Genomic DNA, 16,569 nt, shown 5'->3' with positions numbered 1-16,569 from the left:
GCGTGTCTGTGGCCTTATTATGATTTTAGGCAGCCTCTCTGCTAATGGATGGGGCTGTGTTCCTGTCTTGCTAGTTTTTTGGCATAGGTTGTCCAGCACTGTAGCTTGCTGGTCATTGAGTGAAGCTGTGTCTTGGTGTTGAGATGGAGATATCTGGGAGATTTTCGCCGTTTGATATTACGTGGAGCTGGGAGGTCTCTTGTGCACCAGTGTCCTGAACTTGGCTCTCCCACCTCAGATGCACAGCCCTGACCCCTGGCTGGAGCATCAAGAGCCTTTCATCCACACGGCTCAGAATAAAAGGGAGAAGAAGAAAGAAAGAAAGAAAGAAATAGGATAAAATAAAGTAAGAAAAAATAAAGTTATTAAAATAAAAATTATTAAGAAAAAAAAATTTTAAGTAAAAAAAAAAAAAGGACAGACAGAACCCTAGGACAAATGGCGAAAGCAAAGCTGTACAGACAAAATCTCACACAGAAGCATACACATACTCACAAAAAGAGGAAAAGAGGAAAAAGTAATGTATCTTGCTCTCAAAGTCCACCTCCTCAATTTGGGATGACTCGTTGTCTATTCAGGTATTCCACAGATGCAGGGTACATCAAGTTGATTGTGGAGCTTTAATCTGCTGCTTCTGAGGCTGCTGTGAGAGATTTCCCTTTCTCTTCTTTATTCGCCCAGCTCCCGGGGTTCAGCTTTGGATCTGGCCCCGCCTCTGCGTGTAGGTCAATTGAGGGTGTAGGTCGATTGAGGGCATCTGTTCTTCACTCAGACAGGACGCGGTTAAAGGAGCAGCTGATTCGGGGGCTCTGGCTCACTCAGGCCGGGGGAGGGAGGGGTACGGATGTGGGGCGAGCCTGCGGCGGCAGAGGCTGGCGGGACGTTGCAGCAGCCTGAGGCGCGCCGTGCATTCTCCCGGGGAAGCTGTCCCTGGATCACAGGACCCTGGCAGTGGCGGGCTGCACAGGCTCCCGGGAGGGGAGGTGTGGAGTGTGACCTGTGCTCGCTCACAGGCTTCTTGGTGAGGGCAGCAGCAGCCTTAGTGTCTCATGCCTGTCTCTGGGGCCCGCGCTGATAGCCGTGGCTCGTGCCCGTCTCTGAAGCTCCTTTAAGCGGCGTGAATCCCCTCTCCTCGCGCACCGGGAAACAGAGGGAAGAAAAAGTCTCTTGTCTCTTCGGCAGCTCCAGACTTTTTCCCGGACTCCCTCCCGGTTAGCCGTGGCACACTAGCCCCCTTTAGGGTGTGTTCACGCAGCCAACCCCAGTCCTCTCCCTGCGCTCTGACCTCCGAAGCCTGAGCCTCAGCTCCCAACCCCGCCCACCCCTGCGGGTGAGCAGACAAGCCTCTCCGGCTGGTGAGTGCTGGTCGGCACCGATCCTCTGTGCGGGAATCTGTCCGCTTTGCCCTCTGCAACCCTGTTGCTGCGCTTTGCTCCGCGGCACCGAAGCTTCCCCCCTCCGCCACCCGCAGTCTCTGACCGCGAAGGGGCTTCCTAGTGTGTGGAAACCTTTCCTCCTTCATGGCTCCCTCCCACTGGTGCAGGTCCCGTCCCTATTCTTTTGTCTCTGTTTATTCTTTTTTCTTTTGCCCTACCCAGGTACGTGGGGAGTTTCTTGCCTTTTGGGAGGTCTGAGGTCTTCTGCCAGTGTTCAGTAGGTGTTCTGTAGGAGTTGTTTCACGTGTAGATGTATTTCTGATTTATCTGTGGTAGGAAGGTGATCTCCGCATCTTACTCTTCCGCCATCTTCTCTGAGTCTCCCTGTGTGTCTTATGTTGCTATTTTATAACTGTCCTTTTCAGAATCCTAAAAAAATGTTCCAAATGGGATGCAGAAAAGTGATAAAACATGAAGCTGAAACTGGCTCTAGGGAAAAGTTCACTATTAATTATAAACTATTAATAAGGAAGATTTTAAAAATTCCTACATGAATTGTAAATATATTCATTGCTTTTTCCTGAGCACACCTCCACAGAGGATTATCTTATGGCCAGCCTCCATGTGGGCTATGTCAAACTTGGCTGACTTCATTGTTCTCAATGAAATTCTGTACCTTCATCTGCATATTCAATCTATAAAGTTTATCAATCCATACTCAATTTACAATGACACATGCCAGTATTTTGGTCAAATTATCAGAGAATAACACCATGAAGTTTCTGCTATCCAATGCTTATTAAAAACTGTGCTGAAATAAAAATTTGGGAAACCATTTCTACAGTCTTCTACATTAGTTTCTCAAAGTGTGAATTCTGAACAATGAGCATACGTATGAAAGTGCAATTTTCTGGGCTTCACTTTAGACCTACTTTACAAGCTTCCCTAGTGATGGGACTCAGAAAATTGCCCTTTAATCCAACTTTCTGGTTATTCTTAGAGACACTGAAATTTGTAAAACACTGCTGTGGAAATTCAAAATATTACCAAGACAGGTATCAGAAAGATGTGCACTTGAATCATAAATTTTGACTCATGCAGAAGAAATGCTTTCACTAAACTAAAATTGGTGATATTCCATTATCTTATATCTAGAATCAATATGAAAACAGTCGTAGAAACCACTACAACTTTTTTGGTTTGAATATTGTGTTCTGTTTCTCTTGCATCTCTCTGTGTTACCTATATGAAGGCCCATATAAAATGTCTATTTTTAGAACTCAGTGCTGGAAAGACTTTGTTTTCATGAGCTGTGGATACACTTGCTTATCATGGACAATGGGAAACAAGTCATTGGTTTACTGATAAATGTTTCACTTTTCAATGTGGCTGCCTAGAAAATAGAAGTGGAATAAGTGCTCAGAGTTATCATCTCTGTATTAAAAATATTATTTCTCCCCATCCTGCCCTTACCTTCTACTCCAATACGTAACTTCTATAGTTGTCTTCAAAAAAGAACCTGAGGCAAGGACTTGGGTGCACGTGATATTTGGAGACTTGCGCTCAGGAGAAAGGGAGTGAGGAAAATGGGAGAGAATGGAGGAAGGTGCTAAGCAAGGATGTGGTCTCAGCTGGAATCTGGCCTCAGCTTGGCTCCACAGAGAGCTCTGGAGTGTAAGTTGCAGCACAGAGTTAAGTGCCACCTAGGGCTAAGATGTCTGTGTTTTGTTATCCCCATGTCAATTACTGGCTGTGGGTCACCCATATTGGGGAAGGGCTGGAGCTGCAAAAGGTTGAGGTGTCTTCTAATCTGCATAGGGTTGCTTTCTAGAGAAGCAGGTGGCTGTGAACTGGATCGTCCAAAACTCAGAGCAGCTGGGGATGGGGCCACTGGCCCCTAATAGCAACGGTGTCCACTAGAGTTGTCATGTATGTTTTCGTTTCTGTTTTTCTATTTTAATGGACAACTTAGTTATACTTCTCCTTTCCAAGAAGAGAAGATGTCCCGGGAACATACGTTAAAATTAACAGAACCAAATTAAGTAGTGTAAGCAGGGCTAAAATAAATGGAGGCTAAAATATATTTATATAAATAAATAAATAAATAAATAAATATATATGCGCTTTGCTGATAAAAATTGTTTACCACAAAGAAAACGTACACAGTAATTACTAGAATACCAGCCCACAAGTAATGCTTGATTAACATTTAGGTTGAAAATGTTCTCAGATCTTATTTAACTCATATGAGAGGATTGTTCTGACTTGCATCGAAATACACCTAATCTATGTAACATTTAAAACCAGGTTAATATTTAGAAGGGGAATTTTATTTATCAATATTGACTGGTGACATCAACTTCTCATTTTCAACGTGCAGACTTCTAACGTCAGTGATTCCCACATTCATTTCTCTTCCCAGGGTCCCTGACCTGAACTCATTTGAGTATTCTAAGTGCCCATGGAGGGTTTTCATTTCGGTGACCCAGCAGGTGCCTTCAATTCAAAACCTTCTCCCCCTTCCTCCTAGCCCACATCTACCCAGTGCCCTCCTGTGGTTCAGACCCAAATCTCTCTCTCAGGGACTTCCTGCCATACTTCTCATCTCATTCCCCTCAGCATCTATTCCACACTTTTGCCAGAGTGATTGTTCTAGAAGTACACATCTATTCACAACGCTCCCTATTTTAAGGTTTGAAATGACTTTCCTACTGCCAAATGCAAAATACTCCTAAAGGGATCACAGTTCTTTCTGAGGAGTCTGGCTCCAGGCCAAAATGCTATGTGTGATCTTTCAGCCCCCAGCATAGGCGATTTCATGGTTTTGTCTGGCAGTTGTCGTGGAAGCTGCCCTTCCCATAGCCAGAGCACTGTCATCTTCTGCAGAGAGTTGTAGTCACTCAGATTCAGGCACCTCTTATTCAGAGCCCTCCTTATTGGGGCCTCAACTGAGGTACTTTTCTCTACTCTGACTCAGTAACTCTCCACTGCTAGCCCTTCTCCCTTCCCTTCTGCCTCAGCCTTCCAGGACCATGAACAGGCAAGAGCCTTTTTGTCCAGGGCTCCTCTGCACCGAGACATTCCCTCCATCTGTGCTGCATGTCCATGTCCTGCCATCTCCTAGAAAGCAGACATTTAATTGGCTTAGTATTTCTAGTGATTGGCACATTAAAAGCTCTTGAAAAATGCTGACTTGGTAAACCATGAACAGAGTAATATTTTCTTTGCGCATACAAGGTAATCACTGAAGAGATTCATACATTTGGCTAATCGGTTTGCATATATCTAGACCTTGGCAATATTAAACTTTCTCAATGCATGCATAAACTCTTAATTGTTGCACCTGAGAAACAAAATGGGTTAGATAGGTATCCTAATAGTATCTGATGCTATCTTTCCATCTCTAGAATACTTGGGTAATGGTAAAATTTGAATCTGCACCAGATATTACCACTTACTAATGCTCATTTAGAACTTTTAATAAAACTCCGAAAACATAGTCTAATATCAATGACATTTAAAGTCTAAAATGTTTTTTAAACAAAATAGGTAGTATGATAAAAATTGTCTACACACTACTCTTTCTTAATTGTATAGTGTAGAAAGAGACACCATCTACGAAAGTCAGGCAGCAATGGGATAAAAACTAATGTTTACTCTATGAGTTGATTTCAAAATTATACCATGTAAGTGACTAATACTCTCAGTTGGATACAGTTCAAGATGTACCCAATAATGGATTTCTTCCCAGACTGCTTATAAATTTAAGCATGAAAAAGCTGAATTTTATTTGGCAAGGATAATGTGCATTTAGCTTTCTACTAATAAAAGGCACCCATTTCCTAGTATTAGCAAATATGATTTACACTTAATTTCTAAACAAATTTTCAGGATTAAATTATAATTGAAAAGCTTTGATAGTATCTATTGGAAGCCAAAATTTGAAAGTGAAAATAATGAAACCCTTGTTTAGAACAAATAAGAGTGTATAATGACAAACTGCAAGTCTCCTTAGTTGAAGAATTGGTTTTGATTTTTTTATATACAATGAGTAACTAGTACCAGCCTGTCAGTTAATAAGAGAAATATTTGTATCCCATTTACTACTAAGCCAGTAGAAGAGGACAGATAAATGTTTGCAGAGCTGAGAAAATGTGGGATATTTATACTTCAGATGGTTACAATAGTTAAGTCCCTGTTTTTATCTCCATTCAGTTATTCATCATGTATTTTTTGAGCACCTACTCTATGTACTTTGCTAGTATTTGGAAATAAAAGTACTTTAGTGAGTGAAAACAAATGAGTTAGATTCTAGTGGGAAAGATAATCAAGAGGAATAGTGATGAATCTAATCATAAACAGGGAAATAAACAGGGTTTTATAGAGTGTATTATAAAGTTACCTGAATTGGAGTCAGGGAAAGCTTATCAGAGAAAGTGATACTTAAGCTGAGTTATGAAGAATGAGGAGGATTTTGTTAGGTGAAAAAAAGTTGAGGAGGAAAAAGAGAGCAAGCATTCCAGGCATAACTTCATGGAAAAAGACAAATCCACTGGGGCTGGGATACAGAGAGGTAGAGAGTGATACAATATGAGCTCAGAGAGGATGGTATAAGGGAGGCTAAAAGAAGGCCCATTTGAAGGATTCTGGTCTTATTCCTAAAGAAATGAAGGACAATTAGTGGATTTGAACTGGACAGTAACACAATCAGATTTGCATATGAAAAAGACCACTCTTTCATCTGGAGCAGAGAATAAAACAAAAGCAGTTAATAGAAGGGGGAGCTATGGCGGTGGCTTGGATAAAGGTTATGACTTTGTATAAACTCAAGACACATTCAGGGTGCAAGTCAATATGTCTTGGTGATAGGTGGGTATGGGGGAAGGAGAGACGATGACATCAAAGATGACTTGCCCAACCAAATGGACGGTGATGCCATTTGCTGAAATAGGTGACACCTAAGGAGGCCCAGGTCTGGGGAAAGATAATGAGAGTCTTAGTTATGCTGAGGTGCCTTTGAGAAATGGAGATATCCAACTGGAGTTAGCTAGATGAAGATGGAGCTCAGAGAGAAATCCAATCTGAGAGGGCAAAAGAAAAAGAATAAAGACCAGGCAGCGAGTCTTTGGTGAATGTACAGAAGTACTTTGGAAAAGAATGACAGGTAAAAAGAAAACAACATAGCTGTAAACTGAGACGAGCATAACACAGTGAACATATTTTATAATGCTAATCCTAGGAAAATAACAAATGTTTTTATGAATATTAGAAATAGTAAAATCTGGGGCTTAGTGAACAAATGGTGTTGAGTCAAACAAAAGAGCAGAGTCAGAAGTCCTGGTTATGGGAACGAATCCCTGCCTTTTAGGAAGGGGTAGCTGAGATCTGGGAGGGGAAGTACCATGTGTGAAACAAAAGCTGTATAATCCTTTGAGGTGGGGTGGGATGAAGGAGGCCCGTGGAGTTATGAAGATTCCCCCTTATTAAGATAGCCACAGTAAGTTACTGCCAAAAGTTTCTACCAAAAGTAACCAGGTTACTCCATACCATCTCAGAACCAACAGATGAGCATGCGCAAGACCAGTAAGTTTCTCTGGAAAAGAACATTTAAGTAAAGTCATGCTGAAGCAAAAATCATATATTAATTTTAATGCAGTTACGAGTATTCAAATAGAGACAGCTTTTACTTTACACAAAAGCAAATTTATACTCACACTTTGATAAGGAATGCAAACCACAAATAAGTTATGATTTTACTAGAACAGCAAACATTTTTCTTTAAAGGAAAACAAAAATAGTCCTAGGCATAAATAGCTATCTCAAGTCTTCAGAATGTCTAAATATTTTTTTCTGGTGTTCAATGTAAAATTTCTCTTAGTCTGAACTTTTGGCGTTCAGAATCAATGAATTCTACAGATTGTTTTATACAAAGTGAGGTGGGATTTAGTCCTCCTTTTATGTCATGTTCCTTAGAATTTGAGAAAAAGACCAAGCCTTACACCCTTCTCTCATTTTTTTTGACGGCCAAGACAAATTATTCAATTCCTTCTTGGCTTTAGAAGTTTCACTTTTTCCTGTATTGCAAGAGTGAAATATTATTGAAAAAAAAGGCAGTGTCACATGAACTATGGCAGCAAAGTACATAGATTTATGTAATAAATTAATAGAACTCCAAAACAGTCATTTTAAATTTACTAGTTGTAAGGTGGATAGAAAGCCTTGTCTAGAACCCATGTCTAAGATTCCAGATCAGACAGGTTCCTGATCCTTGCTGGGTTTGGTACTTTTTATTTTCCCAAATATCCTTCAGGGCAAAACTACTCATTCTTAAACTGGTCCATTGAAAAAATAAACTCATAAACTATGTCAAAACCTTTGTCAATATTCTCTCCACAAGAAGTAAACAGAATGAAACTTGAAAAAATAAAATTGATATAATACACACACGTTTCCTTAGATTTTCCCCAATCTATCTTAAGGATAATGCTGGGGATCAGTTTTAGGATATTTACTGAGTATCAAGGTGCCTGGGAACGAATAAATAAATTTATGTAAGATACTGACAAGGTATGTAGTCCAAATATTGGGGGTATGAGGTTTAGAAGATTAGTTGGCAACTACCTTCTTTAGGCTTCAACACTGCCAGGATGTTTGACTTTTCCTACAAAAAACATTCAGGTGCCCATGTTCGGCATTCCAATTACTTCAGTGTCAAGACAAGGCCTAACAATGATTTAAGATATTGATATAATATAATTTAATAGAAACCATCTTGAATTTATATGCTCTTTAAAATATCATATTTTAAAAGTGAAATATCAGGGTTTTACTTTTGATTAACAGCCACCAAGAAGAACATCTGCATGTATTTAACAAGGGTAGTAATACTGCATCAAAAATATTTCTTGAATACTGTGAACAAAGGAGCCACAAAAACTCAGCATAAGTGGAGTTCTGGAGTTCTGCACAGCCAGAATCAGATCTAAATCCTCAGCAGCAAGCAGGAGACTCAGAAAATGCCGACTTTAATTACAAACTTTATTTGTCAATACAATTCACAGTTTATACATGGTGCATTCCACCATATGAACTTTCAGAACAGTTATTGAGGAAGTGGGTGTAGCTTTCCTTCTAAAAGAGCCTGACTTTCTAAAATTTTGGTTAGAATTTTTTAAGTTTATAAAAGTACCTTCAACAAGTTAACTGAATATTTACATTTCTAGCTTAAATTTAAACTTTGGAAAATAAGCATCTATTAAGTTTTTTTTTTTTAAGATCCTGGGTTTATTTTTTAAGACCCTAATCTGAATGCCACTTATTCAGATACACCCCCTGACCCCCAAGAATAAAAGTAATGTTTTGCAATTATATTTAGGGAAATCATTTTCTTTCTGCATTTTACAAATTATATTTACAATGTACAGCAGATCTGTGTATGAAAATAAAAGAAAGAGTAGCAATCTACTAGGTGCCTTTACTGAATTTCTTCTGAATCTTGAAAACATCCAAAGAGTTGCAAGATATAAAATTAAACTAAAGAGGATTAACAGCCTTTTCTATCTTTAAAAAAAAAAAACTCTCAAGATTTAAATTGTGCTATAACAGCTTTTTCTCTAATGTCAGAGATGAATTATGCCTGCAATCTGCATTTTTCCATGTGCAAAATCACAGTGATCCCAGTTTCAACTCTGCTCTCACACTCAGCCACAACTCCAGAGGTACACCCACAGAAGGTCAGGACTGTGCCCAGCTCTGCCTCCTACATTCCCTCCCCTCATCTGGCAGAAGTTACCCAAGGAAAGAAAATGATATGAGCTTTTCATACATCAAAAAGCAAATAGATGCTGGCAGTACAATGTTTATTAGCAAATGCTTGTAACACATCGTTTTACTGTCTTCTTTTCATCCAAATGGCAATTCACACCAACTGTCTAAATTCGCCTTCAAGAATACCCATTTTCATAGTTTTGTCAGATCATTTATGTATATATATGGATATATATATATATGGCTTTCCTTCTTCCACTGTTAAAAGATGTATATATAGTTAGTCAAAAATGATAAATTTTAAATACTGCCAGGAAAAAAGGGACTGATTGAGAGCAGTCAGTTTTACTGGCCTGGTAATAATTACACTGTATATATGTACCATTGGTACCTGAGTCAAATAAATACTCAGAGGGGCCGTCTTTGCACCTCATTTCTCTGCAGTGCCTTTAACGCTAGGGTTTCTGAGTGTTGCTTCAATGTCCATCTAATTTGGCATCTAGTCCTTCTTCGGGCATCATCACTCCGGTCATTTTACACGCTGTTTCCAGCAAGGTATGGTATTCAAACAGGAGTTGTGGGGTAAAGGACTGCGGAGTTGAGCCTAGGGGTGGGGCGGGGAAGGAGAAACCACACATTAGCTAGAGAGGTTCTGTTTCTTCGTAAGATAAGGCACTGACAGAAAATTTCTTAGGTAAAAGGCTGCATAAGAATTTCTTGCCATTTACAAAAAGAAATGTTGTCATCCATAAATGGTCCATAATCTAGGCTCAGTTAGGTAGACCCTGAAAAGTTAAGGACTGATCCCTCAAAGCTACATTATTACCAGAAACAATTATAATTCATTCTGAGGCCTTTTGGCACATTTGGAAAAGAGAGAGGAAAACAGTCTGGGCACAAAAAGGCATCAGACATTGCTTGTTTTATTCCACTGGTCAAAGAAAGTGGACCATTCAACAAGAATCATCAAAAAGATAGTGCTGGCTCAGAATTCAAATTCTCTTGATAGTAGATGACCATGATAGGTGTATCTATTTTTTTTTTCCCTTTTTGGAGCTCATGCACAATTTAAAAAACGCTACCGACAACAGTCAAAAAGAGCATATAGAAGTCCTCACCTATGGCTATGCCTAGGGCTCTTCAAAGAGAGGGCTACTTAATGTTCTCAATAACAGCAATTTCCTCGCCTGCACAGTGTGGCGTCAATCCGTTCAAATAGATACTTTCAGTTTTCAGTAAGGGAGGCAAGACATCCCTCTCGCTGGCGAGGTGGTTCACTGACAGGGTCCTCCTACAGGGAGTCAGCTCCTGGTTGTGGTTTCCAGCCAGTTCTGCGGAGAGCTTCCGCTTTATGGAGGTGGCACGCTGGAACTTGTCGTAAATCTCCACACTCAGCCGCCTCCTGGTTTCCTTGAATTCGGCCGTGACGTTGGCTGTCCACTCAGCAGCATGGGCTCTGAACTCTCCCACCTGGAACATGCACGCGGAGAAATGACAGAGACACCAACAGGACAGTCAATGTTTTGTGTGCTTTACCTTCTGATCACTGTATTTGGGGGTTTTGAAAAGAACATTGTAGACTTTTGTAATATGAGAGGTCTGACAATTGAGGTACTTAGGCAAGTTGTGAGGAAGAAGCTTCCATTTTATATAGATATGACTCTAAAAATGAATCTGTGAGCTTAAACTCTATTAACCAAATTATATTAGAGGTACTAGATGCCCTTGTTTTGGGAAACAAATCCTGTCATCGAAACTTCTGATCAAAAGGCAATCTCTAACTTTTTAAAGCTCTGTTTCTTTTTTAATCTGTAATTTAAAGAAGTATTTGAATGTAGAGAAGGCAATAAGACATAGGAGAAGCAGCAAGACAGAGTAAAAGAGCCTGGAGTGTGAACCCAGGTGACTTGGTTGGTTCTCATAGCAGTGATGCTGTTTGCTCAGGATATAAACAGAGATTTTAGAGAGCAGAAATGGTGTGTGCAAGAACTTTGACTCCAACCCCACACTGGTCATTTAGGAATCCTCTATTTACTAAATAAGCAATAAAATACTTTGTTTGTTTCTGATTCTAGGGAAAGCAAATAAACAAGGCCTGGCAAGTTCATTTTGAGGCCCATTGGAGAATGATTAAGTCCAAGGAATAGTTTCTCAATGAATGTTTGTGGAATTAGTGAAGTTAACCTGTCTGAGCTGCCATTTTCTCAGCTGTGGAACAGGCATCTTCACAGCACACACCTAGCAGGATGGCTGGGTAATACACTTCAACTGCAAGAGCCTATCACTGTATAGTTATCATTGTGGCCTTTGTTTGAGGTTGAAGAAAAAGACATTGCCAAGTGCTAAGCATATGCATAATGTTTTCTTTGACCTCTTTAAAATTATATCTGCACTTTAGTGACCTGAAACAGAATAATGACCCATCCCATGGGAAACTTTATAATCTTTTTCTTAACCAACTAGAATTTAATAATCTAGGATATCTCTTAGAATAATCTCCTAACGTGGAACAACTCCCCCATTCCCTATTGCTAGCACTTCTGCTCTTGGATTAGGGAGCTCCACAGAACTCAATTTTTAAGTGAAATGGGCTCCTTTTTACCTGGCAAGCAAATAACTACTGCTTTGTTTTGTCTTATTTTACCTCTGTCGCTTTTTGTTTAAAATTTGGATGTGATCAGAAACTGATGGTTTCTGCTACAGTCTGAACGTTGGTGTCTCCTGAAAATTCATATGTTGAACTACTAACTGCAAAGGTGATTATATTAGGAGGTGGGGCCTTAGGGAGGTGCTTAAGTCATGCAGTGAAGCCTTCATGAATGAGATCAGCACTCTTACAAAAGAGGTTCCAGAGAGATCCCTCACCCCTTCCACCATGTGAGGACACAGTAAGAAGGCTCTGTCTACAAGCCAGGAAGAGTCCTGACTCTGTCATGTTGGCACTGTGATCTTGAATCTCTAGAACTGTGAGAAATCAATGCTGTTTATAAGATCCCCAGTGTGTGGTATTTTGTTATAGCAGCTTGATCGGACAAAGTTGGGTTCTAAATATTTATACTGAAAATCTGATTTATAAGAGAGCAGATGTATGTACGTCTACTTCAACATGATGTATACGTGCACTCGGATGGTCATAGATATGTTTGTGTGTATGTGTGTGTACGAAAACTGTTCAAATATCCTTAGAAGGTGGCACATGGCAGACCAACTCTTCCTCATCCATCCATAATCACATACATGTACACATTTGATGATCTACCTTTATTTTATAAAGGTCTTTTATTTCCCACTTGTATTGACCTAGCAAGAAATAATTGCTTGTTTTCTGGGTCTGGTTCTGAAAAAAGCGAACTGGAAAAATGAGAACTTTGTGGCATGCATAACTGGCAAGATCAAGCATTCCTTAATCACTGAGGCAACTTAAAGGGAACTTGCAGGGAAAGAAGTGCTAAATTTATAGTGATTCAGCCTGAAGATTCTTACTGTTCCCATAAGGGACCGTGTATGACTGTACTTAGCTCTAAAAGCAATTATTGAATGTTTAATTCTGCTTTGGGGGGACTCTCTGGTTAGAAAAGTATAGGCAGTATCAGTCAGTGGTAAAAAAATGCTGAATCACTCCAAATGCACTTATAAAAAATGCTGAATCATTCCAAATGCACTTATAAATAAACCCTCCAACTGTTGATATTCTTTTTCTATATACCTAGCTGTCTTTTTGATTAGACTAAGCATTCTTGAGTTCGGAGCCTATACTACATTCATTGGTGTATATAAAACATCTAGTGTCTGGAATAGAGAAGGCACTGAGTAGAAACTTGATGAATTGCATTGAATTAATAAGTAAATACTATCAAGAAAGTTTCAAAATAATATTTTAACATAAACAGTTAAGAGATTCAGTTGTTTCTCTACCAGTTTCAATTTAATTTTAAAGACGGAAAATTGCAGCCTGCTTAAAGATGGTGCAGAAACACAAAGAGAAAACCTGATTAATATGGTCTTGAACAATACAGTTAATCATTGTCCAACATGTTATTAAATTCTTCTAGTTTACAGTACAGATAATCCTGAGCAGTGTGAAATTTGCTATTTTATTTATTTATTTTTTTTGTGGTACGCAGGCCTCTCACTGTTGTGGCCTCTCCCGTTGCAGAGCACAGGCTCCGGATGCACAGGCTCAGCGGCCATGGCTCGTGGGCCCAGCCGCTCCGCAGCATGTGGGATCTTCCCGGACTGGGGCACGAACCCATGTCCCCTGCATCGGCAGGCGGACTCTCAACCACTGCGCCACCAGGGAAGCCCTGAAATTTGCTATTTAAAATAAAACAGTAGGAGATCTTCAAGACTGCAGAGGAGTAAGATGTAGAGATGATCTTCCTCCCCACAATACATCAGAAACACATCTACACGTGGAACAACTCCTACAGAACACTGACTGAACGCTGGCAGAAGACCTCAGACTTCCCAAAAGGTAAGAAACTCCCCGCATACCTTGGTAGGGCAAAAGAAAAATGAAAAAACAGAGAAAAAAGGATAGGGATGGGACCTACACCTCTGGGAGGGAGCTGTGAAGGAGGGAAAGTTTCCACACACTAGGAAGCTCCTTCACTGGTGGAGACGGGGGGCGGAGGGGGAGCTTCGGAACCACAGAGGAGAGTTCAGCAACAGGGGTGCAGAGGGCAAAGCAGAGAGATTCCCGCACAGAAGATTGGTGCCGACCAGCACTCACCAGCCCGAGAGGCTTGTCTGCTCACCCACCGGGGCGGGCGGGGCTGGGAGCTGAGGCTCAGGCTTCGGAGGTCAGAGCGCAGGGAGAGGACTGGGGCTGGCTGCGTGAACACAGCCTGAAGGGGGCTAATGCGCCACAGCTAGCCGGGAGGGAGTCCGGGAAAAAGTCTGGACATGCCTAAGAGGCAAGAGACCATTGTTTCGAGGTGCACGAGGAGATGGGATTCAGAGCACCGCCTAAACGAGCTCCAGAGATGGACACGAGCCGCAGCTATCCGTGCAGACCCCAGAGACGGGCATGGGACACTACGGCTGCTGCTGCCGCCACCAAGAAGCCTGTGTGCGAGCACAGGTCACTATCCACACCTCCCCTCCTGGGAGCCTGTGCAGCCCGCCACTGCCAGGGTCCCCTGATCGAGAGACAACTTCCCTGGAAGAACACACAGCGCGCCTCAGGCTGTTGCAATGTCACACCGGCCTCGGCCGCTGCAGGCTCACCCCACATTACGTACCCCTCCCTCGCCCCTAGCCTGAGTGAACCAGAGCCCCCTAATCAGCTGCTGCTTTAACCCCGTCCTGTCTGAGTGAAGAACAGATGCCCTCACGTGACCTACATGCAGAGGCGGGGCCAATCCAAAGCTGAAACCCAGGAGCTGTGAGAACAAAGAAGAGAAAGGGAAATTTCTCCCAGCAGCCTCAGGAGCAGCAAATTAAATCTGCACAATCAGGGCTTCCCTGGTGGCACAGTGGTTGAGAGTCCGCCTGCCGATGCAAGGGACACCGGTTCGTGCCCAGGTCTGGGAAGATTCCACATGCCGTGGAGCGGCTGGGCCCGTGAGCCATGGCCGCTGAGCCTGCGCATCTGGAGCCTGTGCTCCGCAACGGGAGAGGCCACAATAGTGAGAGGCCCACGTACCGCAAAAAAAAAACCAACAACTGCACAATCAAATTGATGTTCCCTGCATCACTGGAATACCTGAATAGACAACAAATTATCCCAAAACTGAGACGGTGGACTTTGGGAGCACTGTACTTCTGAGCCATGTGGCTGACAGGGTCTTGGTGCTCCAGCCAGGTGTCAGGCCTGTGCCACTGAGGTGGGAGAGCCAAGCTCAGGACATTGGTCCACCAGAGATATCCCAGCTCCACATAATATCAGACGGCGAAAGCTCTCCCACAGATTTCCATCTCAACGCTAAGACCCAGCTCCACTCAACAACCAGCAAGCTACAGTGCTGGACACCCTATGCCAAACAACAAGCAAGACAGGAACACAAAACCACCCATTAGCAGAGAAGCTGTCTAAAATCGAAATAAGGTCACAGGCACCCCAAAACACACCACTGGACGCAGTCCTGCCCACCAGAAAGACAAGATCCAGCCTCATCCACCACAACACAGGCACCAGTCCCCTCCACCAGGAAGCCTACACAACCGACAAAACCAACCTTAGGCACTGAGGGCAGACACCATAAACAACAGGAACTATGAACCAGCAGCCTGCAAAAGGAGACCCCGAACACAGTAAGTTAACCAAAATGAGAAGACAGAGAAAAACACAGCAGATGAAGGAGCAAGATAAAAACCCATCAGACCAAACAAATGCAGAGGAAATAGGCAGTCCACCTGAAAATTCAGAACAATGATAGTAAAGATGATCCAAAATCTTGGAAATAGAATGGAGAAAATACAAGAAACATTTAACAAGGACCTAGAAGAACTAAAGAGCAAACAATGATGAATAACACAATAAATGAAATTTAAAATTCTCTAGAAGGAATCAATAGCAGAATAACTGAGGCAGAAGAACGAATAAGTGACCTGGAAGATAAAATAGTGGAAATAGGGCTTCCCTGGTGGTGCAGTGGTTGAGAATCTGCCTGCCAATGCAGGGGACACGGGTTCGAGCCCTGGTCTGGGAAGATCCCTCATACCGCGGAGCACCTGGGCCCGTGAGCCACAACTACTAAGCCTGTGCATTTGGAGCTTGTGCTCTGCAACAAGAGAGGCCATGATACTGAGAGGCCCGCACCTGCTTACCACAACTAGAGAAAGCCCTTGCACAGAAACGAAGACCCAACACAGCCAAAAATTAATTAATTAATTTTAAAAAAATAGTGGAAATAACTACGGCAGAGCAGAATAAAGAAAAAAGAATGAAAAGAAGTCAGAACAGCACAGAGACTTCTGGGACAACATTAAATGCACAAACATTCAAATTATAGGGGTCCCAGAAGAAGAAGACAAAAAGAAAGGGACTGAGAAGAGATTATAGTTGAAAAATTCCATAATATGGGAAAGGAGATAATCAACTCCAGGAAGCACAGAGAGTCCCATACAGGATAAATGCAAGGAGAAATCGCCAAGACAAATATTAATCAAACTATCAAAAATTAAATATAAAGAAAAAATATTAAAATCAGCAAGGGAAAAGAAAATAATAACATACAAGGGAACCCCCATAAGGTTAACAGCTGATCCTTCAGCAGAAACACTGCAAGCCAGAAGAGAGTGGCAGGACATATTTAATGTGATGAAAGGGAAAAACCTACAACCAAGATAACACAGCAAGGATCTCATTTGGATTCAACAGAGAAGTTAAAACATTTACAGAAAAGCAAAAGCTAAGAGAATTCAGCACCACCAAACAAGCTTTACAGCAAATGCCAAAGGAACTTCTCTAGGCATGAAACAC

At 41.6% G+C, this 16,569-nt stretch overlaps 1 protein-coding gene across 5 annotated transcripts in view; it reads right to left on the bottom strand.

Annotated features, from left to right (window-relative positions):
* Positions 1 to 1,786: 1,786 nt before the first annotated feature.
* Positions 1,787 to 16,569, bottom strand: part of KCNK2 (potassium two pore domain channel subfamily K member 2) — a 165,411-nt gene continuing 150,628 nt past the window's right edge. For 2 of the 5 annotated variants that reach the window (XM_060142139.1, XM_060142138.1), the window contains exons 7-8: positions 10,262 to 10,613; positions 8,502 to 9,747 (exon numbers count right to left, since the gene is read on the bottom strand). In XM_060142139.1, the coding sequence (XP_059998122.1) occupies positions 10,296 to 10,613 (318 nt within the window). In that variant the 3' untranslated portion in view covers positions 8,502 to 9,747; positions 10,262 to 10,295. Of the gene's footprint in view, positions 1,806 to 8,501; positions 9,748 to 10,261; positions 10,614 to 16,569 lie in introns of those variants that run through there. The other 3 variants (XR_009539185.1, XR_009539184.1, XR_009539183.1) reach the window with 3 other exon arrangements.

The sequence above is a fragment of the Lagenorhynchus albirostris genome, chromosome 2 (genome assembly GCF_949774975.1).
Source record: "Lagenorhynchus albirostris chromosome 2, mLagAlb1.1, whole genome shotgun sequence".
Classification (NCBI taxonomy): domain Eukaryota; kingdom Metazoa; phylum Chordata; class Mammalia; order Artiodactyla; family Delphinidae; genus Lagenorhynchus; species Lagenorhynchus albirostris.
The sequence above is the reverse complement of the archived record's forward strand: the minus strand, read 5'-3'. Positions and strand labels throughout refer to the sequence as shown.